This window comes from Bos indicus, chromosome 12 (assembly GCF_029378745.1).
Source record: "Bos indicus isolate NIAB-ARS_2022 breed Sahiwal x Tharparkar chromosome 12, NIAB-ARS_B.indTharparkar_mat_pri_1.0, whole genome shotgun sequence".
In the NCBI taxonomy this organism is placed as follows: Eukaryota; Metazoa; Chordata; class Mammalia; order Artiodactyla; family Bovidae; genus Bos; species Bos indicus.
In genome coordinates, this window is record NC_091771.1 from 89,567,861 (window position 1) to 89,592,901 (window position 25,041).

The window sequence follows — 25,041 nt, forward strand, 5'->3', positions numbered from 1 at the left end:
GCCGCCCCGCTCCGGGCCGGGGACACCGCGCCCCGCCTCCTTAAAGGAGCCGGGACGCCGTCTCGGCCGCGTCGGCGCCGAGCGCGTTCGGGAGACGGCGGGCAGAGCGGGCCCTCTGGGCGCCTGACCTGGGCCCCGCCCCGGGGGCGGCCCTGCCGCCTGGGAAGGGATGCGGAGAAGTCGCCTCCGTGTCCTCCCCTCCGGAGAGCCGGACCCAGGACGCGCCGCGGCCGGAACGTCCGGGTGAGCGCTGCTCGGCGCGGCGTCTAGTGCGGCCCTCAGGGCTCCCTTCCCCTCCCTGCCCGGGGGTCTGGGCTCCCCCGCCCGGGGGGTCTGGGCTCCCCCTCCCCGGGGGTCTGGGCTCCCCCTCGGGGGTCTGGGCTCCTCCCTCCCCGGGGCCTGGGCTCCTCCCTCTCCGGGGGGGTCTGGGCTCCCTCTCCCCGGGGGTCTGGGCTCCTCCCTCCACGGGGGGTCTGGGTTCCTCCCTCTCCGGGGGGGTCTGGGCTCCCTCTCCCCGGGGGTCTGGGCTCCTCGCTCCACGGGGGGTCTGGGTTCCTCCCTCCCCGGGGTCTGGGCTCCTCCCTCCCAGAGTCTCCGGTCTCCCCGCTTCCTCCCCAGAGCACTGTCTCCACTCTCGGGGTTCCGCCCCCCCCCCCGGCTTTGTGCAGAGGACCGTGCTGCATCTGAGCGCCTTTTCCATGCCCGCACACCTGGCGGCGGATGCAGGGCAGATGCGGGACGGGGAGGGCGCATGGGAGCGCGGGCGGGGACTGTGGACATAGCGGGCTTGGAAGGTCCACAGCCCCCTCCCCCTCTCCCCCCTTCCCCCATACCCCAGCCAGATCAGGTGTACGGAGGAGTCTCCCCCTCCCCGCACCCCCGGTTCCTGCGGGACCTCACCTGGGAGCTCACACGTGTTTGTCCAGGGGTCACGCGGCCTCCAGCTCCCTTGAGAAGGAAGCACAGCGTGGCCCCCAGTTAACGCGTGACTCAGGGACAGCTCCCAACCCAACTTCGGGGAGCTACTCTGAGGAGGGGATGTCGAGGGTGGCTGCCAGTCACAGGACAGGTGCCAGTGATTGGGTTGGTACCTGTCCAGAATACTGGATTTTGCACAGTTTAATTAGCGTTACATATTTTAAAATTTATTATTGTCCATAAGAATTTTCTGTCCTTCCTGTTTTGCTTTTTAAATTCATTTTCCAGTTCTTTTAGTGATTAGAAAGGAATCATAAGTTGTATTTACAGGATTATAAGTGCTTTATCTTTTAACAAATAGAATTTACATCATCTAACTTGTTAAAGTGTAAAATAGGCTTTTCGGGTAAAATCCTCTGCAAGTCCCGTTGGGTTAGCTCGCTCCCGCCCAGGTGTCTCTGCCTCCTTCTTTGCTGCTGTTTTCTGCCTGGACGCTCTGGTGGAATCTGGCCAAAATGCTCATGACAAACCGTCCACTGCAAATAACCCTCCTGCTTCCTTTTTTCCAGAGGTTCTGCATCTGCTAACCCTGATCCCGCTGGACCCTGGAGGCTCGCTCTGGAATTCTCTCCTGGAGCTCTGGTGCCAGGTCAGGCCCCGCTCCCCCAACGTAGGGCCAGGGGTTCAGCTGGGTGTGGGAATTTTAAGAATTCATTATAAGACCAAAACTAGTCCAGAGTGTCTGTTTTCAATAATTAAAAAAAATGGCAATAAGAGGGACTTCCCTGATGGTCCAATGGCTAAGACTCCAGGCTCCCAACGCAGGGGACCCACCTTCCGTCCTTGGTCAGCGAATTAGGTCGCACATGCTGCGACTAAGACCCGGGACAGCCGAATAAGTGAATAGAATTTTTTAAAAAGGAAAATATATGCCATTTATTTAAAAAAATAGCAATAACAAAATGACACCATTTACTGGAGAGAAACATGTTACAATTTAGTAGTCCATAGGATTTGGTAGTTGAATTGGAAGGTAAAATCAGAAGTTTATGAAGAAGGAATGATTCATATTTTTAAAAAGTATTTATTTGATCGCGCTGGGTCCTCTCTGTGGCTTGAGGGAGCTTCAGCCTTTGTTGCAGCCTGAGACCTTTAGCTGTGGCCTGTGGGGACCAGTCCCTGTGGTCAGGGATTGAACCCAGGCCCTTTTCTCTGGGAGCACAGAGTATCAGTCACTGGACCGCCAGGGAAGTCCTGGTTCACATATTAAGGGTCTGTAAGTAATTTCAGCTTCATGTTCATAGACATCTATCAAAAGATAGACGCTCTTTTCAGTGGACATTATGACTACGACTGAAATTCTCAAAGGTTTCTCCTTAAAGTGACTGCGCCCCTTGGGTGTTGGGGGAGGGAGAACCTACTGCAGGGACTTGTCTGTGGGAGGAGCTGTCACAGTGGACAAAGGGCGTTATTCCCGAACTCTCTGTGCAGCAGTTTATTTTTCTGAAGTTTGAAATCTATAAGAGATTTGCTTTCTGTGATCTTTGGAGAAAACGTGTGTGTCTAGGTCTGTGCCATTAACTCAGCATCTGAAGTTTGTGTCTCGGTTTTGAAAAATACTGAATGTGCGCACATCTGAAGTTGAGCTTGATTTCTTTCCCTCGAAACAGTAGAATCTTAGCATGTGAGTCAATAAAATAACAGATCAGCACATATTGCTGGTATCACTGTGATTGGTCAGTGGTTGGTTTGTTTAAGGTGGTAACATTTACTTAAAGCTGTACTGAAACTGCACGGGAAACAGTAATGCAAACAGCCATAGTTGTGTATCCTGGCTCGTTGGAAAGTGAGCTGTCCAGAGTCTGTGGTCCTCTGGGAGACGTGGGGACACAGAGGGTCTAAATGCATACTGAAAAGATTCCTGACTTCATCAGAATACTGGGCCAGCGTGCAGTTTTCAGCGGGTGACTTCTAACTGTCATTCTGAACGTGGGTCACTCTCCTGTTCAGTGGTGGCCTCTTCAGGGTCTGCCTGGGACAGTCGGCCCCACTCGACCACGGGCCACAGCCCCGCAGCAACCTCTTGTGCCTTCGTGAGCTCTCTGTTGGCTCTGAGTTCTTGGTTTGTTTGGGATTCTTAGAAATGCATGCTGTTATTTTTGCTGCGTCTAATCTACTTTGCCTGGGAAACCAGATTAAACTCATTAGAGCTGGGATTCCCAGTGAAGTGAACAGTATTTGCACGTTGTAGAATGCCACATGCGTCCTGGAAACAGGGGCCTTTGCGCTGTCCCTGGTGTAGGGCTCGGGCCTCACTGCCCGGCTCAGGGGTGTCGGGTCGCCTTCTGCTGTCCCGCGTCTGCACCTCTCCTGTGCCCGCCTGCCTCTGTGGCCATCCTTTCTGCTTGCCTCCTGCACAGCCTCCACCCGCGCTTCCACCAGGCCTCTTCTAGGCGGCACAGCCCCTCGCCCCACAGGCAGCGCTAAGACCCGGGCCCTGTCCAGCCCTTCACCCGACAGGTGGTGCTGAGACCTGGGCCCCAAGCCCCTCACCCCACAGGCGGCACTGAGACCCAGGCCCCGTCCAGCCCCATGTGTCCCACAGGCAGTGCTGAGACCTGGGCCCCATCCAGCCCCTCACCCAACAGGTGGCGCTGAGACCTGGGCCCCAAGCCCCTCACCCCACAGGCGGTGCTGACACCTGGCCCCCGTCCAGCCCCTTGCCCCACAGGCGGGGTGTTCCAGGCTTCTGCCTGAGGCCCCCCTGAGAGAGGAAGTGGAGGGGCCTGGTCTGCGGCAGGGAAAACGCTCCAGTGTGGCTGTGGTTTATGACTGTTTCTTTTCTGTCCTTGACATTTTGTTAGCTTGCACCTGTAGACTTGTGCTGGAAATCGGACCGAGGTCCAGGTGGCTCAGGGAAGTGGACGGTGGCCCAAGCCGTCTCGTGACACTTGAGCTCCGCCTCTGGCCCCTGGAGCTGGTTCCCGGCCCCTCGTCTGTGATGGGGAAGCGGGTAGCGTCCCTGGGCCTTGAATGGGATTGGTGTGTGTTGTTTGCACATGGTAGATGTGGTACATACATGAGGCTGAATTTCCCTTAAAAAATTGCCTTTAAATTCAGGTGTAACCTTCCAGGCACCGTACTCTACATTCAGTATTGACTGTAATCTAGATGCCTTAAATAACTCAGGTGTTTCTATTCATCTAGGAAAAATAACATTTTCCTCAGAAAAGTGATAGCTTTTAGTAATTATGTAATACTTTAATCTCAATAGCAATGAATCATCCTTCAACTATATGTGACAGTTCGTCTCTTCTTCAGCTGAACACGTGTATCTGAAATGCCCGCTCATCATAGCCAGAGTCCCTGGGCAGCCCGGCCCTGTCCCTGAGGCTAGATCATGAAGGTGCCGGGGAGGAGCCACTTCTGGATGTGGCTTCCATTCCTGCAGCTGCTGGTGAGCGGCGCAGAGCAGGAGGGCGTGGCGGGGCCCGCTGTTGAGCTGCCCCGTGGCCGGGGGGCGGCCGTCCCGCAGAGGAGGCCGTGGGTCCTGGATGGCTGCAGGAGGCTCTCCGGGCTCCTGCGCCAGAAGGCTGCGGTATTGAACAAGCTGGAGGACGCGATCAGAGCGGTGGAGAGGGACGCCAGCCTCTCAGACCAAGAGAAGCTGTTCCGGGTGCACACGCTTGAGATTTTCCAGAAAGAGCTGAATGAAAGCGAGAACTCGGTCTTCCAGGCCGTGCATGGCCTCCAGAGAGCGCTCCAGGGTGACTACAGGGACGTGGCCAACATGAAGGAGAGCAGCCGGCAGCGCCTGGAGGCCCTGCGGGAGGCGGCCATCAAGGCAGGTCCAGGGCTGGGGCGGGCGCGCCCAGGGCTGTGATCCGGCCCAGCGTGCTGCGCAGGGCCACACCTGAGCTCGCTGGGTCTCTCACGCGCCTGCCCGTGGGAAATCCCTGTGTCCTGAGAAGAGCGGCTTGCGCTCTGCAGTGACCCCACGTGGAGGCAGGCCCCCTGTGCTGCTGCCGTGTTTCGAGTCTCTGATGAGAACTTTTAGCACAAAAGCTGATTTTCTTCAAGGCCCACACTCTGAAAACTAAAGTGTTAAGGTAGCTTTAAACAAATGTATACACTTGAATTAAGGACTTTGATAAAGGATACTTCTAAAATTAAAAGAAACTATTGTATCCGATGTAATATTTATATAACATTTTAAAGCTATCATTTACGCCATCTATTATGTGGCAGACACTTTAAATATACAAAGTATCATTATTGATCTTGCTGGAAAGGCTATATTATTACAAGCTTTAAAAGTGAGAGGATACAAATGATTAAGCTTTTTTTCACCCAAGTGGGTATTTCTGCCAGCAGTAAGGTGATGGGGTGTGTAGCTCCCGGGTCCGGGACCTGCCTGCCTGTGTGCTTCCCTGCTGTGTGCGACCGGGAACCTCTGAGCTCGCTCCTGGCGCGTGCGCGGGCGGGTTCCCTTCTTAATAAGCATCACTCTTCATTTCCCACTCATGAACAGGAGGAGACAGAATATGTGGAACTTCTGGCAGCAGAAAAGCATCAAGTTGAAGCCCTTAAACACACGCAGCATCGAAACAAGAGTCTGTCCCTGCTAGACGAGATCCTTGAGGACGTGCGGAGGGCGGCCGACCGTCTGGAGCTGGAGATCGAGGAGCACGCCTTCGATGACAATAAGTCGGTGAGTGGCTGCCGCGCTCCCTGCAGGGGTGTGCGGCTGCGCCGGCTCACACGTGTGTGTTGGCACAGGCTGGAAACACAGGCAGAAGGGCAACACTGTGCCCCGGAAAGGGCCTTGTGTGGCCCCGCAGATGTGCACTGGTCCCCCTGTCTGGCCATCGTTGCACCCCCGCACCCCTGCCCCTCGTGGCCCATCTGCCTCCTGCCTGACAGAATCCTGGAGGCGTTCCTATCTCTCTCTCTGTGGGATACATGAATTTGAACGCATCTGGCTGGTTTCAGTGACGTGACATTGTTCCTTCCTGAAGGTCAGAGGGGTCAATTTTGAGGCGGTCCTGCGGGTGGAGGAGGAGGAGGCTGACCCTCAACAGAACCTCAGCAGGCGGGAGGTGGAGGAGGACCTGGGCCTGAGCATGCTCATCGACTCCCAGAACAACCAGTACATCCTGACGCGTCCCCGAGATGCCACCATCCCACGGGCTGACCACCACCTCATAAAGGTAGCAGGGCCCCCCGCCCCTCCCCCGTGATGGGATTCATGTGTTCTGGTTCTGTAGTTGTTAGAACCCCCTGGGAGCGAGCCGCAGCTCCTCCCCGGATGCTTGGGAGGTGCCGCGAACCACGCCCCACCTCCTTGCCTCCGTCTCCCCTTCAGGGAAGGCAGGGCGCTGTCCCCCATGGCTGGCGGCCCCCTTTCCCCCGCTGACCGGCGTCTCGCCCTCGTGCAGGACCTCGTCAGCATCGTGATGCTCTCCCTGCCTTGTGGCTGGCTCTGCACCACCATCGGACTGCCCACCATGTTCGGCTACATCATCTGCGGCGTGCTGCTGGGGCCCTCCGGACTCAACAGCATCAAGGTCAGAACAGAATCTGCTGTGCAGGACCTGCTGAGCTTAAATCGAGGAAGGTGGCCGTTTCTTATAAAGCTCATCAGAGATGTCCTTTAGAATTTAGTAGGAAATCTCTAAAGTATAGGAACATTGTTGTGTTCCTTAATGAGTGAGCATGTTGCCCAGAGAAGATGACCCTGTTCACGTCTGTAAGATGATACTTGTTTTAGAGATTCTCCGTGCAGTACTACAGCAGACTGGGTTACTCAGACGCTGAAGGAGCTGGATGTGCTGGATTAAGTACTCCGCAGTGCTGGATTAAGTACTCCGCAGTGCTGGATTAAGTACTCTGCACGCTGAGAGGCTGAGAGCTGAGCAGTGATGAGGCCGTGGTGTCGTGCGGCCAGGGGCGTATAGGGCGACCCAGCCAGCTCCTGTGGAGGCCGCTTGCCGACGAGCGGCTCTTCTGGCAGTGAGGAGAGAGTCCCCGGCCTTGTGTTCTCTCAGGAAAGCACAGTGTGGACACGAGGGAAAGAGAAAGCCAGGAAGCAGCATCCTGGTCCCCTGCCGCGGGACCCCTAACGCAGGGCGTGGGAGGGCATGTCCGTCCCCACCCTGCCCGACACTGCCCTGCGGCCTTGCCCGCCTCAGCCCAGGCTCCCCGCAGACCGCACAGGCCAGGCGGGAGGCCTTCACGCTGAGCAGTCCTGACCGTGGACAGGCTGCCGGGTGAGAAGGGCCGTGCTGCCGGCCGAGAGCCCAGACTCGGCGGGGAGACGTACGTGGCCGCCGCCTGGGAGCCTGGTTTCATTCATGACTTGGCTTTTAAGTGGCAGTTTTCGTGTGATGAGACGGCATAAAGGCTGTCGGTGGAAAATCCCCTCCTGCCCTGTTCCTCCCTCTTGCCAACAGTAGAGACACAGACGTATTTTCCTTTCCGTTTTCTCTTAATAGCAAAGAATTAAGGCTATCAGATCCAACTGGATACTATGAAAATTGTTCTTGATAAATCACCTATACCATGGAAAAATAATATAATTATAATAGATAAAGATACCAAGATAAAAATCCAAGATCATACTAGCCAAAAGTGGGAGTGGGTAATGGAGAAAGTGTAATTGTACTTAACTGTACCCCAGTATTTATCTTTCCTGATAGGGAGTTAATAGACTTTCAGTTTCTAAGTCAAGAAGTGTAGGTTTAAGTATGTTACTTTAAAGTCAGGTTGGAGCCCAGTTTTCAAAAGCGGAAAAATAGTAGCAGTAAAGAAGTGTGAAAAGCAGAAGACATAAGAGAAGCAAGAGCAAACATGTCTTATAACAAATATACATGGAATAAACTTCGCTATGAAAAGACGCAGGTTCGTAGATGGTGTCGGGAAAAAGCGTAAACAAGGTCGACTCAAAATAAAATGACTGAAGGTTGAGAGTGAAAGGAGGAAGATGCTGGCAGAAGCGGCCGGGTTGCTGCTGTTCACGGCCTGTGGACCATGGACGTGCCCGGTGGGGCCAGGGCAGCAACTGTCGCACGAACACCTGGACTCTAGTTTCACGTGTTCAGGAAACACTGGAAAAACTGACCAGTTGGTGGCCGCCACGAAAACCTCAAATGTAAACAATGTGCATAGCACCAAATACACAAGCAGCGTTCTCTCCTGTAGAGCAGGGACACCGGGTGAACGCTTCCGTCTGTTAGGGCCTGTGGGGGTGCCCGCCGTGGCCCAGGAGGATTCCACACTCCCTCTCACCAGACCCAGGGAACGTGAGACTCTTATCAGTTAAGCTTCAACCTCAGCGTTAGTGCCTCCCTGTCCCCACAGGAAGCCAGTGGGAGGAAGTAATAGAAATGTAGTGGCAGTTAATGAGCTTGAAAACACATGAATTTGTGAGCTGGTTCCTAGAAAATAAATAAAAACATTCCTCCAGCTGATCGAGAAAAAAGGAAGAAAAGCACCACACTCAGGAAGCCCAGATCTCAGATGTAGAGGAAGTCCAGATCGCTCGTTTTTCTTTTTTTTTCTTTACTAGGCTTTTGGGGTAGTCCCACTGAGTTAGGATGATTCTGTGAATATCTTAAATGCGTTGAATTACATGGTTTTAAACTCTCTTGTTTTTCAGTCGATTGTGCAGGTGGAGACGTTAGGAGAATTTGGTGTGTTCTTCACTCTGTTCCTCGTTGGCTTAGAATTTTCCCCAGAGAAGCTAAGAAAGGTGAGTCCACTCGTGTGCTTGTGGTGGTGCCTAACACGCTCTGTGCTCAGCCTAACACGCTCTGTGCTCAGCGTCCACGTTCGTGGCTTGCCCAGCAGAGTAGAATATGATGTTATAGTTTGATGTTATTTTTGGAACATAAATTTCAAAAGATAAATTTTTTTTAAGTGAAAATACAACGAATAAGTGGAATTAGCTTTTATGTGTCTAATTCCAGACCAGGTCTTAGAAGGGATACGTTCAGACTTACTAACTTATGGGTCCCACCAGGAGGGTCCAACTCTGCCAGAGGCTAAAATACCATAGGGATTGAAAATTCAGCGTGTTACTCTAGGGGAAGTTCCTGGTTCTAATTCCTAAATGAGTGGCAGATTTTGACTTAACTGCTCTGTCACTGTGAGATGAAAATACCTGAAAGATTAATAGGCACGCTTAGGGCTATGTGTATCGATAAGCATTAAATTAGTGGAAGCTGCAGTTCCCCTAAGTGGCTTGGCTTCTAGAACGATTACTTGGAAAGCTGGCGTATTCCAGAATGGAAACGGAGTTAGATTAGAAGTAAATTAATGAAAACCACTCTGTGTTTGAACAGACACATCACGTAGGAGGAAAAAGCTGATGGGGACAGGATGGGGTGGTGATGGACGCCGCTGGCTGCAGGAAGGGCAGCTCCCAGGTCCCTGGGTTTTCACGTGTGTTCAGTTTACAGACGTTCACAGCAGATGGTGTTGCCTTGAGGGTGGGAGCGAGGGGGCCAGCGTCTGGCCCCCACGTGTCCCTGGCTTGGCCGTCTTAGTCACTGGCGTCCTCATCCAGGCCGTGAACACTGGGGAGACGCAGGTGTCCTCTGGCCCGAGTGCTGAGATTCACCCTTTCCTGCACTCAGGTCTTCAGTGTTGAACGAGCGCGGTGTCGCCCACCGTGACACCCCTGTCTTTGTCGGGGTGACGTTTGTGATGCTCTGGGGGTTTTGCACCTGTCGCTGCAGCCTGAAGCAGGGCTTACAGGGCAAGTGTGTGTCCTGAGTTGGGGCAGGAGCCTGGGAGGGACTGGCCCCTAGTGGCTGCCTTTGGGACTGGGGTGAGCTGGGGTCTCTGACGGCCCCTCAGCTCCGACATCCCCAAGCGCCACTGAGCTCTGGCTGCTCCCCGCCTGGCGGCCCTGACCCTTGACCTGCACCAGGGGCACACCCCACGGCTTCGTAGGCAGGCTGGAGGCTCGGCGTGTTGGCTCTGAGCTGACAGTTCTCTCGCTGTGTTGGGTACGTGTGGGAGATTACTGGTAGGGCTTTGAGGTGTTAGTAACTGTGGGCAGGCCCCTCTCGAGGCTTGGGTGAATTCTCCCAGACGCCTGATGAGAGGCTGTTCAGAGATGCCTGGCTCTGCGAGCTCCTTCCTGGGCCTTGTGGCTGAGGACATCTCTGTTCTGCCGTTGGGCACCCTGGATTTGTCGTTTATCCTTAAGCCACCTGGGCCGCCCCGGTGTGTCCCAACCCCGACCCCAGGATCAGGGACAGGCGCTGTTTCCATTAGAAGAGGGGCCATGGGTCCTCGGCTCCAGTTGTGTTCTGAGGATGGGGTGCACACGGAGAGGGAGGGGCGTGCTTAGTCCTCAGCAGTGCCCGGGGCTCAGGGGTCACGTGTGAGCACCTCAGTTTCCTGGTGTTGTGCCCTGCGTTTACTGCAGAATCGCTTTCTACAGGGCCACCTGGTTCCTGAGCAGGGGCGCTTCTGCTGCTTGGGGCCGTGGGCGCTGAGGCATGTACACGTGGTCCTTGGGGCCATGGGTCCTGAGGCGTGTGTGCATGTGCTCCTCGGGGCCGTGGGCTCTGAGGTGTGCGTGCAAGTGCTCTGAGGCATGTGTGCACGTGTTTCTTGGGGCCATAGGCTCTGAGGCATGTACGCACATGCTCCTCGGGGCCGTGGGCGCTGAGGTGTGTGCACGCCCCTGTGCTCCCCCAGGTGTGGAAGATCTCCCTGCAGGGGCCCTGCTACATGACTCTGCTCATGGTGGCCTTCGGCTTGGTCTGGGGCCACCTTCTGCAGATCAGACCCACCCAGAGCGTCTTTATCTCTGCCTGCCTGTCCTTGTCGAGCACACCTCTGGTATCCAAGTTCCTCGTGGGCAGCGCCCGCAGTGACAAGGAAGGTAGGTGGGCGTGTGTTCCAAGTGATGCTGGAGTTGCCTGACCCGAGTCCACACACTCTTAGTGGTGTCTTCCCGAGCAGGCGACATCGACTATGGGGCATTGCTGCTGGGGATGCTGGTGACTCAGGACGTGCAGCTGGGGCTGTTCATCGCCATCCTGCCCACACTCATCCAGGCGGGAGCTGGTGCTCATGCCAGGTATGCTTTATGCTGTGCTTTAGTGCAGTTTGTTTTTCTGGCTTCAGATCATTTGTTTATCGAAATACTGCTTAGCACTTTTTCCCAAAGACATGGAACTTGTGCAGCACAGGCTCAGAGCTTAGTGACAGCCGTCACACCCCTGGGCTCAGATCCAGCTCCATGGCTGTGGGCATTCACTTTATTTCTTCCTTTCTAACCTGTATGCTTTTTCTTTCTTTTTCTTGCCTTATTGCACTGGCTAGAATTTCCAGTGCTTTGTTGATGAAGATGGTAAGAGTAGATGTCCTTGCTTCTTCCTGATCTGAAAGGGAAAGCATTCGTTCTTTTCTTCATTTAGTGTGATGCTAACTGGGATTTTTGTAGTTATTCTTTATCAGTTCCCGGGTTGCTCGGAAGTTCTGTCTTGAGTGCATGTTGGATTTTGTCAGATGCTTTTTCTGTACCTACTGATATGATTGTATGGCTTTTCTTCTTTACCCAGTGTATATGGTGGGTTACATTGATTAATTTTTGAAAGTTGAACCAGCATTGCGTATCTAGAATAAATTCTACTTGGTTATGGTATATAAATCTTTCTATGCATTGCATCATCTAATTTGCTAGTATTTTGTGGAGGACTTTTGTGTCATGAAAGATACTGGCATGTTGTTTTCTTTTTTATTCTCTTTATCTGCTTTTGGTATTAGAGTAATATTAGGCTTGTAAAATTATTTGGGAGGTGTTCATTCCTCTTCTGTTTGCTATTTTCTGGAAGACATTGCATAAAATTGCTGTTAATTCTTCCTTAAATGTTTGGCAGAATTCTCCAGTGAAACCATCTGGGTCTTGAGAGTTCCTTTTTGAGAGTTTTCTGGAATTAGAAATTCAGTTTGCTTTATAGTTACAGGGCTGCTGGAATTATCTGTTCCTGTTGTTGAATGTGCTAGTTGGGTTTTTTGAGGAATCGGTCCGTTCCATTTAATCGTCAAGTTTATAAGTGTAGGCTCGTTTGTCGTACTTTCTCTCCCTTTGGTGTCTGAGGTCTGCAGTGATTGCCCCTCTTTGATTCTGCAGTAGCCCTTTCTCAGAAGCAGCTCTTTGTTTCACGGGTTGCTGTCTGTCTGCGGTTTCGCGTCCATTGTTTTCTACCCTCCTTAGTATCGCTTCTTCCCTTCTGTTCGCTTTAGGTTTATTCTGCTCTTCTTTGTCTAGGTTCTTGGTATGAACTCCGACTATCGATTTGAAACCTTTCTTCTTTTCTACGACAAGTATTTAGTGCTATACATTTCTCTCATAGCACTGTTGGCTGCACTCACTTATTTAAACATTTTGAATTTTTATTTTCATTCAGTTAAATGCATTTAGGATTTTTCCTTTGACACTTCCTCTTTGATCTGTGGATTGTTTAGAAATGTGTTGCTTAATTTCTAAGTGTTTGGTGATTTTCTTGTTGTCTTTATTTTATTGATTTCTAGTTTGATTCCACCATGGCAAGAGAACACACACTTTGTTTCAGCTCTTTCTCATTTGTTGAGGTTTGTCTTCTGGCCCCAGATATGATCTGGTAAATGCTTCAGAGTCGCTTGGAAACAAAATGTGTGTATTTTTATCATTGTTGAGTGCTCACGTGTATCAGCCATTCCTGTTTGTTCGCACGTTGTTCAGTCTCTCTGAATTCTTGCTGTAGTTCAGCCACCTGTTGAGGGAGTGGTTGGAAACCTCGGTTGTAACCCCGTTGTCCGCTCCTCCTTTTAGCCCTGTCAGCTTTTGCTTTATGTGTTTGGGGCTCTGTTGTTTGGTGCATTCATATTTAGTATCATTTTGTTTCTAGTAATCTTTCTTGCTCTGAAATTCACTTTATCTGATATTGATACACATAGTCCCTCCTGATTATTTTTTATTCACGCAGCCCACAGTACACCTTCTCTTCCCTTCAGCTTTCAGCCTCTTGTACTGTTGTATCTGAAGCGAGTTTCTTATGGACCACGTTTTTTTGGATGATGCTTTTGTGACCGGCTCGGCAAGTCTTTGTGCCTCAGTCGGTGTGTTGAGACATTTGTGTCTGAGGTGAACACCGTCGCGTTGGGGCTCAGTCGGTGTGTTGAGCCATTTGCGTCTGAGGTGAACACTGTCACGTTGGGGCTTCAGTCCTGACGTTTCATTTTGTTGTCTCCGTTTCTTGTCCTTTTCCGTTTCCCTTGCATCCCAGCGGCACTTGCTTATTTTTAAGCATTCTGTCTTAGTTTGTTTAGAGTGATTTTTAATGTGTTGCTTCCTGTGGCTCCTTCTGTGACTCGTCAGGCGCCACAGTATCCCCACGTGGACTTGGTCACCGCTGTTAGCATTTCACCGTTTCTTGGAGAACGTTCCACGACTTGTGTGAAATGTGGATCCTGTTTCCTTCTAGGGCTTTTTCCTCCCCTACTTTATAAATGTAATTGTTGTATTTCGTATTTTCTCTACTTATGTTGAGTACTGTTATCTGATGGCTTTTTAAAGTTTTGCTTCAATGATTAAATAGGATTTTTAAGTTTTATTTTATTTTTGTTTACCTTGCCATGCAGCTTACAGGATATTAGTTCCCAGCTAGGGATTGATCCTGGGCCTCTGGCAGTGAAAGCTTGCAGTCCAGGGACTGCCCTGGACTGCCAGGGAATTCCCCTGAAATAGGATTTTTGAAGCTCATGAGAAGTACTACTTACTATACTTCCTGTCTTTCACCCATCTGACTCTCCTTCTCCTCCCTTCTGTGCGGTCTCCTTCCTGCTTGAGGACTCTGGCCCCTGTCTCACTGTTAGCCTGCTGCGGGCAGCAGGCTCTCTCGGTTTCCCCGTCTGAGCGTCTCCCCACTTCTTCCTGAGGGTGCCTGTCCACGGGGTGGGTGTCTTCCTTCCAGGGGCAGCAGGCTCTCTCAGTTTCCCCGTCTAGTCTGAGGGGGGGTGTCTTCCTTCCAGGGCCTGGTCGTGTGTGCTGCCCCTCCCTCTGGCAGCCCAGCGGGGAACTGGCTCCTTTGGGCTGCATTTCTCTGGAGCAGCACACGGCTCCGCTCCGGCTGTTCTTCTTTTGTTTTAGTTTTCAGACATGGTTTACAGCGTGTCCTGGCATCTCGGTCGAGCTGACGGCGCACGCGATTCCGAGGCTGGCATCCTCCCAGACCGCTGGCCTCTCACTTGTCCCCGGGCGCCCTCTGGCCTCTCCTGCGAGGCCACTGATCCCACTGCTGCCCTGCCCCCCGAGGCCTCCCTCTACGTGGACGCGCTTGGGCCGCAGCAATGAACCTGTGAGCCTGTGACTCTCTCTGGGTCTGCTCTGCGCGGCGTTCGTTCGGCTCCTTGCAGCCACAGGTTTCCGTCTCTTGCCTGATTCGGGGATTTCAGCCCTGGTTTCCTCAGGTGCTTTTACAGTCTCCCTCAGCCCTCATTCCAGGACCCCATGGGGCCTACACGGCTCTTCTCTTGCCTCCCGGGCCTCCAAGATGCTTCTTTATCAGTCTGTTTTCTGTCTGTGGTTCAGACTGGGTAGACTCTGTCCAGATGCTTCTTTATCCGCCTGTTTTCTGTCTGTGGTTCAGACTGGGTAGACTCTGTCCAGATGCTTCTTTATCCGCCTGTTTTCCGTCTGTGGCTCAGACTGGGTAGACTCTGTCCAGATGCTTCTTTATCCATCTGTTTTCTGTCTGTGGCTCAGACTGGGTAGATTCTGTCCAGATGCTTCTTTATCCATCTGTTTTCTGTCTGTGGCTCAGACTGGGTAGACTCTGTCCAGATGCTTCTTTATCTGTCTGTTTTCTGTCTGTGGTTCAGACTGGGTAGACTCCGTCCAGATGCTTCTTTATCCGCCTGTTTTCCGTCTGTGGTTCAGAGTGGGTAGATTCTGTCCAGATGCTTCTTTATCCGCCTGTTTTCTGTCTGTGGCTCACACTGGGTAGACTCTGTCCAGATGCTTCTTTATCCGCCTGTTTTCCGTCTGTGGTTCAGAGTGGGTAGATTCTGTCCAGATGCTTCTTTATCCGCCTGTTTTCCGTCTGTGGTTCAGACTGGGTAGACTCTGTCCAGATGCTTCTTTATCCGCCTGTTTTCCGTCTGTGGCTCAGACTGGGTAGATTCTGTCCAGATGCTTCTTTATCCGCCTGTTTTCCGTCTGTGGCTCAGACTGGGTAGACTCTGTCCAGATGCTTCTTTATCTGCCTGTTTTCCGTCTGTGGCTCAGACTGGGTAGACTCTGTCCAGATGCTTCTTTATCCGCCTGTTTTCCGTCTGTGGCTCAGACTGGGTAGACTCTGTCCAGATGCTTCTTTATCCGCCTGTTTTCCGTCTGTGGCTCAGACCGGGTAGACTCTGTCCAGATGCTTCTTTATCCGCCTGTTTTCTGTCTGTGGCTCAGACTGGGTAGACTCTGTCCAGATGCTTCTTTATCTGTCTGTTTTCTGTCTGTGGTTCAGACTGGGTAGACTCTGTCCAGATGCTTCTTTATCTGCCTGTTTTCCGTCTGTGGTTCAGAGTGGGTAGATTCTGTCCAGATGCTTCTTTATCCGCCTGTTTTCTGTCTGTGGCTCACACTGGGTAGACTCTGTCCAGATGCTTCTTTATCCGCCTGTTTTCCGTCTGTGGTTCAGAGTGGGTAGATTCTGTCCAGATGCTTCTTTATCCGCCTGTTTTCCGTCTGTGGTTCAGACTGGGTAGACTCTGTCCAGATGCTTCTTTATCCGCCTGTTTTCTGTCTGTGGCTCAGACTGGGTAGATTCTGTCCAGATGCTTCTTTATCCGCCTGTTTTCCGTCTGTGGCTCAGACTGGGTAGACTCTGTCCAGATGCTTCTTTATCTGCCTGTTTTCCGTCTGTGGCTCAGACTGGGTAGATTCTGTCCAGATGCTTCTTTATCCGCCTGTTTTCTGTCTGTGGCTCAGACTGGGTAGACTCTGTCCAGATGCTTCTTTATCTGCCTGTTTTCCATCTGTGGCTCAGACCGGGTAGACTCTGTCCAGATACTTCTTTATCCGCCTGTTTTCCGTCTGTGGCTCAGACCGGGTAGACTCTGTCCAGATGCTTCTTTATCCGCCTGTTTTCCGTCTGTGGCTCAGACTGGGTAGACTCTGTCCAGATGCTTCTTTATCCGCCTGTTTTCCGTCTGTGGCTCACACTGGGTAGACTCTGTCCAGATGCTTCTTTATCCGCCTGTTTTCCGTCTGTGGCTCAGACTGGGTAGACTCTGTCCAGATGCTTCTTTATCCGCCTGTTTTCCGTCTGTGGCTCACACTGGGTAGATTCTGTCGGTTTGTCAAGTCCCCGGGCCCCAGCGCCTGTCGTTGCCTCTCTGCTCTTCAGCTCATCCAGCTTCGGTTAGTATGTTGTTTAGTTGGATAATTTCCATTTTATTCTTTTTTTTTAAACTTCCATTTCGTTGTTGAGATTTTCTGTTTTTTTCTTCCCTTTGTTTCAAGAGGATTTTTAATTGCTATTGAATCATTTTTATGACAATTGCTTTAAAATCTTTGTCAGATAATTCTAACGACGACTGGGTCTTGATGTTGGAATCTCACTCAAGTTGTGGTTTTCCTGATTGTTGGAGTTTTGTATCTGATGAGTCTCTGATTCTTTACTCATTTTTAAAGCCAGAGGCCCCACGTTGAGGTGTGGTGGGGGGTGGGGGGGTCATCCTCCTGCTGGGCCCGGCCTGGGGGAGCTCATCGCCCGTCGGCAGGTGGAAGCATTTTATATTTTATATATTTGCCTTTCGCCAGATGTTATACTGAATTTCAGCAATCCAAAAGTGATTCAGATATCTGCTCCACTCCCAGGTAGCTCATCCCATTGGGGAGGGTAGGAAGGGCAGCTGGTTAACTGAGATTCCCAGGGGTGGAGGCCCCCAGCTCGCCATCAGCCAGCCCCACGGCCTGGGTGAGGTAGCTTCCTGGACACGCTGGACGTCAGTGTCCTCACTGGCAGGATGCAGACGCGGTGGGAGTAGCCTGCCTTCTGGATGGTGTGTGCGGGTCGCCAACGGGAGACTCGCAGAGCCGCGAGCGCGACCCTCGGACATGCAGCCACCAGAGTCTGTTTAGCAGGAAGGCAAGCTAACTGTTTGTCCCTTTGACCCTAAGCTGTTTAACTGTCAGAAAAGCAACCTGAGTCACAACCTTATTTCTTCTGCCTACAGATTTTCAGGGTAACTGAACAAAATTCTGGACAGAAAAAGGATTTTAATTTTAGCTGGAGGTCGCTTGAGTTCTGTTTGAGATGTACAGTAAGTCACTCCCAGGAGATGAGGGGCCTCCTCCCGAAACAGAAGCAGAACCGAGGGTGCTGGGCCCCCGCAGAGCGTGGGCATCACTTGGGAGCAGGCCCCTACTGGCTAGACAGCCGCAGTGCATGCAGAGAGACTGGGAAAGCTGTTCTTTTTCTATCTTCCTGATTTAAAGCTCATCCAGTACAGGTCCTGGTCCCACTGATTTTGTTCCAGTTTAGTCACGGATGCTATGTTGACTGAGAACTTTACTGACAAGGCAAAGTCCCCTGCGTTGTGTTAAGACTGTAGAAACGGCAGCAGCACGTACAGCGTTTCTCGGGTGAAGCTGGGGCTACCGTGTGCCCCGGCCCCTCCACGCCAGGGCGTGTGCCCCGCAGAAATGGGAGCGCCTGTCCCCAGGCGTCTCCTGTGAGTGACGGCAGCACGGTCCTGCCTGAATCACACACTGATGGGGATGAGTCTTACCTGAACGTGTGTTACCACAGTAAACAGAAACGCTCGTGTGAGTATTCATGGCAGCATTGGTCACACTGCCTTTATTCTAAAAAGAGCTTCGTGCAGAGCCCTTTTCTCTGTGACGGAGTGACAGGGGCCTCCAAGCTCTGGCTTGGGGTGAAGGACTGGCACCCCCAGGCGGGAAGCCTGCGGTGTTCAGGGCGCGGTTGCCTTATGCAGGATTTCAGGTGGCGGTTAACCTTGGAGAGGAATTCTATCCCCTGCCCTTGGCAGGGACACATGAGCTGTCAGCCGTGGATCTTTGCATCCTGAACAGCATACCTGCTCCAGAGTGTTTGTTGATCACAATACAATTCAGCCTCTATATTTGATTCAAGTAACTGAGTTTCTGAGGTTAACGTTAAATAGATTTTATTCCAGCATTTGGGAATAAAGATGTGTATGATCTGGGTAATTTGTTGTGTAACCTTGAAAAGGAACGGAAGGTCTTTCTGCTGGACTGGGGCATGCCTTGGGGAGAATAAGGCCTGTCTCTTTCCCCAGCGTCGCCATGGAGGCCCTGCGGCTCCTGGCCCTGGTCGGGCAGGTCCTCTTCTCGCTTGCCGCCGTTCTGCTCGTCTGTCTGCTGGTGAGGACCTACCTCGTAGGCCCTTACTGCCGGAAGCTGCACGTGGAGAGCAAAGGGAACAAGGAGATCCTGGTCCTGGGCGTCTCCGCCTTCACCTTCCTCATGCTGACGGTAACGCCCGGCCTCTCGGCATGCGCATGGCTGGGGCAGGGCTCTCTGGCTCACGCTGCTCACGGCTGGCGCGTGAGGCACTGTTTCCACGTGTGCGCCGTTGCGCTCACGCTCCCGGCTGGGGTGCCCGCGTGTCTGTCCTGCACGCCTTACACCTAAGGCAAGAGTCAGTGTGAAATCGTTTTCATCGTGTTTGATGAGAACGAGCTAGTTTGCAGCATAACTTCTGCTGCTGTGATGTGAGAGGCTCACATGGAGGCTGGTTTTGGATGGAGCCTTTCCAGCTGGTAAAGAATCCGCTTGCCATGTGGGAGACCTGGGTTCGATCCCTGGGTTGGGAAGATCCCTTGGAGAAGGGAACGGCTACCCACTCCGGTATTCTGGCCTGGAGAATTCCATGGACTGTATAGTCGATGGGGTTGCAAAGAGTCAGACATGACTGAACGACTTACACATACACATCCCAGCTGAGGCACAGGCTTCTTGTAAAGGAGGGCGGAGTTCCGGGAGACCCTGTAAATAGTCCGAGTTGTGGCGACATTACCTGCAGGACAGCAGCTGCGCCCCTCGACGTGGGCCGACCTACCTCGTGTTCAGCCAGTCAGCATTCACGCACGGTCCTGGGACTGGCCCGTGACTCCAGGCCTGAGGCCGCTGTGGGTCCACGGCCGTCTGTGCGCGCTGTTTGCTGTGGCGGCTGCGAGCACTTTGTCCGCTCCCTCCCGGGCGTGTTTTGGGCTCCAGCATCGTCGTCTGTAGGGCCTGTGCTGCTCTTGTCTTGGTTTAACCCGAGTTAAACACACATCTGCTCCCTTCCTGCAGGCACCAGGGGGTGGGCACAGGTTCCTATGCCACGTTTTTAATGCTCAGGAGTCGGGCAGTTTATTGATTCAGGATAGAGAAAATGTATGACAAATACTTGTTCTCACTCAGAAATCCCACAGCAGTCTCCCTGAATGGTGGTTTCACCTGGTTTATGGCTGCTCCTTCTCGCCTGTGGGCAGTGGCTTGGCGTTTGCCACTGTGTCCTCCCCGGGGTCCTCCCAGGATGCTGGGCGGGGGCCAAGGAGCTGGTTGTGGGGTTCTATGGGGACCCCTCTGGCGTGAGCCTCCTGGCAGAGACTCTGCCGCGTGTGCCCGGCATGTCCCGTGTCCTCCCCCCAGGTCACCGAGCTGCTGGGCGTGTCCATGGAGCTGGGCTGCTTCCTGGCTGGAGCCCTGGTGTCCTCCCAGGGCCATGCTGCCGCCGAGGAGGTCGTGTCCTGTGTGGAGCCCGTCCGCGACTTTCTGGCCATTGTGTTCTTCGCGTCCATAGGTGACTGTCCTCCAGGGCTGATGCCCCTGCTGGGTCTTGTCTGCTCACTCGTGTTTCTACTAACAATTTGTGCGGTGAAAACAGTTCCTGTGGAGGCTAGGGACTGAGGGACTCTCACTGAGGAGGGCAGGTCTGAGCTGAGGGACATGGGCTTTTAACAGGTGGTCCTGCGTGGCCCCTGCTTAGCAGGGTGGCAGGTCCACATCAGCGCATCCACACCAAGTGTGGGGGGATTTCTGATTTTAATACAAAAAGCCCAAACTGGTGTTCAGGCTGCTTCCCTGGGAACACCCGTGGGGTGGGGGAATCAGCCTGGCCCCTCACTCACGCCGGGCACTGCTTGGTGGGCCTGATCAGCCCCAGAGACGTCGAGTGCGTGGCTGTGTAAATGGGCTCCTGGTTTGGTCCTGGTTCCTGAAGGCCAGGCCTGCCGCGCGGGGCTCTGGGTGGGATGGGTGGGGAGACCCCCTGTCCCTTCCTGTCTTGGACGCAGAGGTGCAGGGAGTCTGACCGCCTGGCCTTGGAGGGTCACCCGCCCTGTCCCCGCAGGCCTTCACGTGTTCCCCACCTTCGTGCTCTACGAGCTCACCGTCCTGCTGGTCCTCACGCTCTCGGTGGTGGTCATGAAGGTACGGTCGTGCTTGTGAGCTCCACTCTGTCTTTGGTTTACCCAACACCCCGCCCGCCGCTTCCTGCCTGTGTGACCCCTGCCTCCCCTCCTGCACCCCGCGCCGCTGGGACAGCTCGGGCTTCTTGGGTCAGGGTGAGGCTCCATCTCAGACTCTGTTGAAAATGGGGTCTTAGAAGCTGGGAGTGAGAAGCTCTGGATCGTCCAGGGGCCCTCACTCTGTGCTTTGTCTTGTCCGGAGTATAAACACAAACCCCAGTCTTGTACCAAACGTGCATTTTAACGGCCCTGGAGAACTATCTTGCCACTTCCCACTTGTATCCTTTGTGGCTTCAGACTCTTGAAGTGCCTGTGTTAACATGCGACCCGGGTGCAGAGGGCGGAGGAGGGGTTTACAGCGAAGGAGCCACACACCCCCAGGCTGCTTTGCCCAGGCCTCACCCACAGTGTGTTAAGAGGACAGTTGCATCCTGACCACTGCTCCATACTCCTGGGCAGCAGGCCTGGTCTCCCCGGGGTGGGGGTGGTCCAGTGTCCTCTCGTGTGGCACTGTGGTGGGGCCGAGCAGGCCGCTCTGGTGGGCTGTGGTGGGGCCGAGCGGGCCACTCTGGTGGGCTGCATGACCCACCTCCCCGGCAGTTCGTCTTGGCAGCCCTGGTCCTGTCCCTGCTCCTGCCCAAGACAAGCCAGTACGTCAAGTGGATCGTGGCCGCTGGGCTGGCCCAGGTCAGCGAGTTCGCACTGGTCCTGGGGAGCCGGGCACGCAGAGCCCGAGTCATCTCCCGAGAGGTGAGTCTGCCCCGGGGCTGGGGGTCGGGGGTTGGGGGTGCAGGTCGAGGTCCCGGGCCCTCCGTGGCCCCACCCCTGCTGCGGAAAGGCCCGCCCACCCACTGGTGCCCCGCCCCCACCACAGGAAGCCCCCCCCCCCCCCCCCCGCTGATGCCCCGCCCCCGCAGGTGTACCTGCTCATCCTGAGCGTGACCACGCTCAGCCTCCTCCTCGCCCCGCTGCTCTGGCGCGCTGCCGTCGCCCGGTGCGCGCCCCGGCCAGAGAGGCGGTCCAGCCTCTGAGGACCCCGGCCAGGTGACCGGCGGAGCTCTCACCGCTCCTGGACCTGCTGTGCCCGCACTGGAGAGTCTGGGGAGGCTGCCTCCGTGTAACGCTGACTTGGCGGTTGTGCCTGGATGTGCCTTTTCTCCTGAAATTACCGTTAACTTCATGTTGTTACTCCATCACTTTGTGTGTTTTCTTGGTAAGGAAAAAATTAAGGAGGCTTTTTTATTTATTGAACAACTTTTTGTTGTAATCTGTTGGTCAGTACTTATTAAACGTTTCTGTGATGTGAGCTTTTAATTCTGACAGTTTGGAAAGTTACTTTTAATACTTAAAGTCTGTGTTTTCTAGAGACAAAGGTCTTTTACATGTCTGTTTGTTTTTTATTACAATTTTAAAACACTCTCGTGTCAATTTGTATTAGAAATACCATTTCTTTAAAGTATTTTGTTTTGAATCATGAGACTATGCATTCTTAATAAAGATCATTTATGACCAAAATATAAATAATTGAAATTTATTGATTTCATTAGATTTTTATGTTGAGCTCATCTTCGTTGATTTTTTTAAATAAAGATGTGTCCCCTGTTACCTCACTATTTGAGAGATCGCATAGATGCATAGCTATCTGTGAAGGCTAAGTTCTGACTTTAATTCTCAAAGTGTATATTGGTGATTATGTGCCCCATTTTAGAAAACCATGCAGCTAAGATCTGATCCTTACAAAGCTTTCCTGAAGGGGTGCCTAAGTGGAGAGTTTCTATAAATACAGGCCTTAAGAGCCCAACAATTTGACCAGAACCCTTGGCATAGAGGGAGACACGTGAAGGGTGATTATGGATCACAGACATAAATTAGGAGTTGCAGTAATATAAACTAAAACATTAAGATGAAGTAAACTGAACTAGTGTGACGTAAATCCATGGAGAAATGACGTGAATGTGCTTATTTTTAGAAACCAGCATTGGTTTTGCTCGTTTCTAAACCATTCCAGATGGTGCCATGGCCTCCGACCCTTGGGCACGTGGACACTGGGGGTTCGGGGTTGCCCGGGGAGCCCGGCCCTGCTGCGCTGCACCTTGTCCACGTGCCTCCGCCTCCAGCCTGCGTCCTCTCTGCTCTCGCATCTCCAGCACCCACGGCAGAGCCAGGAGCTCGTAAGACCACGTGAAACCTATCTGATGTGCGGGCAGCAAGTGTTCCCTCAAATGTGGAGTTAATACCACTCTGACACTGAAGTAATTAATAGACGTGCCCTCTGTGAAGAGGAAATGCTGTTGGAAAAGCCCTGTGCTTGGAGAGGCCTGGACCCTTAGCACTGCCCAGAGTCATGAGGACGGCACCGGCCTGGGCCCACCCCGCTCTGGCCCTGGGACGTGGCCTCCTCACCTTTTACTCAGCAGTGTCTTCACCCTCGCCTCTCTCTGTCCTTAGCATCCATAAGCCTGCTCCAGGCTACCCCATCGCAAACTCACAAACTCAACCCCGTCTCTCAACCCCTGTCCTCATGCTCCCTTTCCCGTGTAGACTCAAGCAGGCCCAGAGCCCTGCTAACCCCTGCGCATGGAACTGCAGACCACCTGCCTCCCAGAAGCAAGCCTTGACCCATCACCATTTCCTCTGGGCCTGTGCACACCCCAGCAGAAACTTCAGGCCAGAAGGAAGTGGCATGATATACTTTAAGTGAAAAGAAAAGACATACAACTCAGAATACTCTACTTAGTAAGGCTATTACTCAGTTTGAAGGAGAAATGAAATGTTACAGACAAATCAGATTTTCTGCAGGACAGAGCACATGCTCGGCCACAAAACAAGTCTCCCTAAATTTAAGAAAAGTGAAATCCTATCAAGCATCTTTTCCAACCACAACAGTATGAGACTAGAAATCAGCTGAGAATGAGAACTGCAAAAACACAAGCACGCGGAAGCTAACCGATGCTGCTAAACGGCAAACAGGTCACCGAAGGGGGGAGAGTACCCGAGGTGGGTGAAAACGAGACAATGGTCCTAAAATCCACGGGACGCAGCAAGGTGGTTCTGAAAGGGAAGTTCACAGTGATAGAAGCCTACCTCGGGAGACAAGAGAATCTCAAATTCTACTCTACAAAACACGAAGTCAAAAACATACACGCACCTCTGTGTTCATTGTGGCATTATTGACGATAGCCAAGATACGGAAACAACCTAAGTGTCCAAGGGTAGATAAAAAAGGTATGGTGTTTTTATATACAGTGGAATGCTACTCAGCCATAAAAAATAAAAACAAAGACCCTTGCCATTTGTGAGAACATAGATGGGACTAGAGGGTAGAGGGAGGGAAATACGTCAGAGAAAGACAAATACTATATGATTTCACTTGTATGTGAACTTAAAAATGAACAAACACAACAAAATAGAAAAATACAGAGAACAAACAGGTTGCCAGAGGGGAGGAGTACGAGGGAATGAGTGAAGTGAGGGAAGCTAAGAGAAACAAACTTCCTGTTATGAAACAAACGAGTCACAGTGAAATGTACGAGGGGAATATAGTCAAGAACTAGTGTCTCTGACAGGTTGTAACTAGACTTACAGTTGTGATCAATCTGTAATGAATACAAGCGTCAGGCCACGGTGTCGGGCACCGGGAACCAGCACCACGTTGTCAGTGAAACAGCGACCATAACTACGGGGTCCCCGGGAGCGGTGGGCACTGGGGTCAGAGGAGGTACGACCATGCAGCTCACACCAGCCCTCAGCAGCCTGACCAGACTCTCACCCGGGGGAGAGAGGTTTTTACCTTGTTGAGGGCACTGGTGTGCCGTGAGCGCTAACGTAGCCCTCCCTCTGGGACAGTCTGCAAGGATATGTAGGCGAACAGCAAAGGCCCCACACCAAGGCCCTCAGTAGAGAAAGCACAGACTGGAGTCCACTGTGCAGCTCAGAGCATGTGAATATATGAGAGGTGTGTGTGTGTGTGTGAGTGTGTGTGTGTGTGTGTGTCTGTGTGTGTGTGTCTGTGTGTGTGTGTGAGTGTGTGTGTCTGTGTGTGTGTGTCTGTGCGTGTGTGTCTGTGTGTGTGAGTGTGTGTGTGAGTGTGTGTGTGTATGTGTGTGTGTGTGAGTGTGTGTGTCTGTGTGTGTGAGTGTGTGTGTGTGTCTGTGTGTGTGTCTATGTGTGTGTGTGTGTCTGTGTGTATGTGTGAGTGTGTGTGTGTGTGTGTGTGTGTGTGTGTTCTAGTGGTGTGATACATTTATTTTCTTATGGTGAACTACCTCTGTATTCCTGGAGTAAATGGTATCTAAGTTGATGAAAAATAGGAACCTACAAATCCTGGAAACTCAGTGAAGTCAAATATGATAAACTCAGAGAGCCACACTGAAACACTTTATAATCAAACTCAAAGGACAAAGACTGAGAATTGTGAAGGCAATGAGGTGTGACTTATCACTTACAAAGGATGCTCAGTAAAATTAATAGCCAATTTTTCACTAGAAGCCATGGGGGGCAGTTGTTGTTCAATTGCTAAGTTGTGTCCATCCAACTCTTTGTGACCCCATGAACTTCAACCTAGAAAAGACTAGAGGTCTATTAAAGAAAATTAGAGATACCAAGGAAACATTTCATGCAAGG

The 25,041-nt window shown here is 52.4% G+C and overlaps 1 protein-coding gene across 2 annotated transcripts; it reads left to right on the forward strand.

Annotated features, from left to right (window-relative positions):
• The first annotated feature begins 84 nt into the window (after positions 1-84).
• TMCO3 (transmembrane and coiled-coil domains 3) lies at positions 85-23,710 on the forward strand. Of its 2 annotated transcripts, none has more exons than XM_019971786.2 (14): positions 85-243; positions 1,488-1,567; positions 4,193-4,762; positions 5,450-5,629; positions 5,937-6,128; positions 6,357-6,485; positions 8,576-8,668; positions 10,630-10,816; positions 10,897-11,014; positions 18,241-18,436; positions 19,601-19,751; positions 20,301-20,380; positions 21,019-21,168; positions 21,336-23,710. In XM_019971786.2, the coding sequence occupies exons 3-14, from the start codon at positions 4,319-4,321 to the stop codon at positions 21,447-21,449; spliced, it is 2,034 nt and encodes a 677-aa protein (XP_019827345.1). In that variant the 5' UTR covers positions 85-243; positions 1,488-1,567; positions 4,193-4,318; the 3' UTR covers positions 21,450-23,710. The 2 variants fall into 2 exon arrangements, with proteins under 2 accessions (XP_019827345.1, XP_019827346.1); XM_019971787.2 differs by having other exon boundaries at positions 4,240-4,762.
• Positions 23,711-25,041: the final 1,331 nt, after the last annotated feature.

Coding starts and splice junctions, on each gene's coding strand:
- TMCO3 (XM_019971786.2), top strand. CDS start 4,319: ATGAAGGTGCCGGGGAGGAGCCACTTCTGGATGTGGCTTCCATTCCTG. Junction 5,630..5,936: donor CCTTCGATGACAATAAGTCG/GTGAGTGGCTGC, acceptor TCCTTCCTGAAG/GTCAGAGGGGTCAATTTTGA. Junction 6,486..8,575: donor CCGGACTCAACAGCATCAAG/GTCAGAACAGAA, acceptor CTTGTTTTTCAG/TCGATTGTGCAGGTGGAGAC.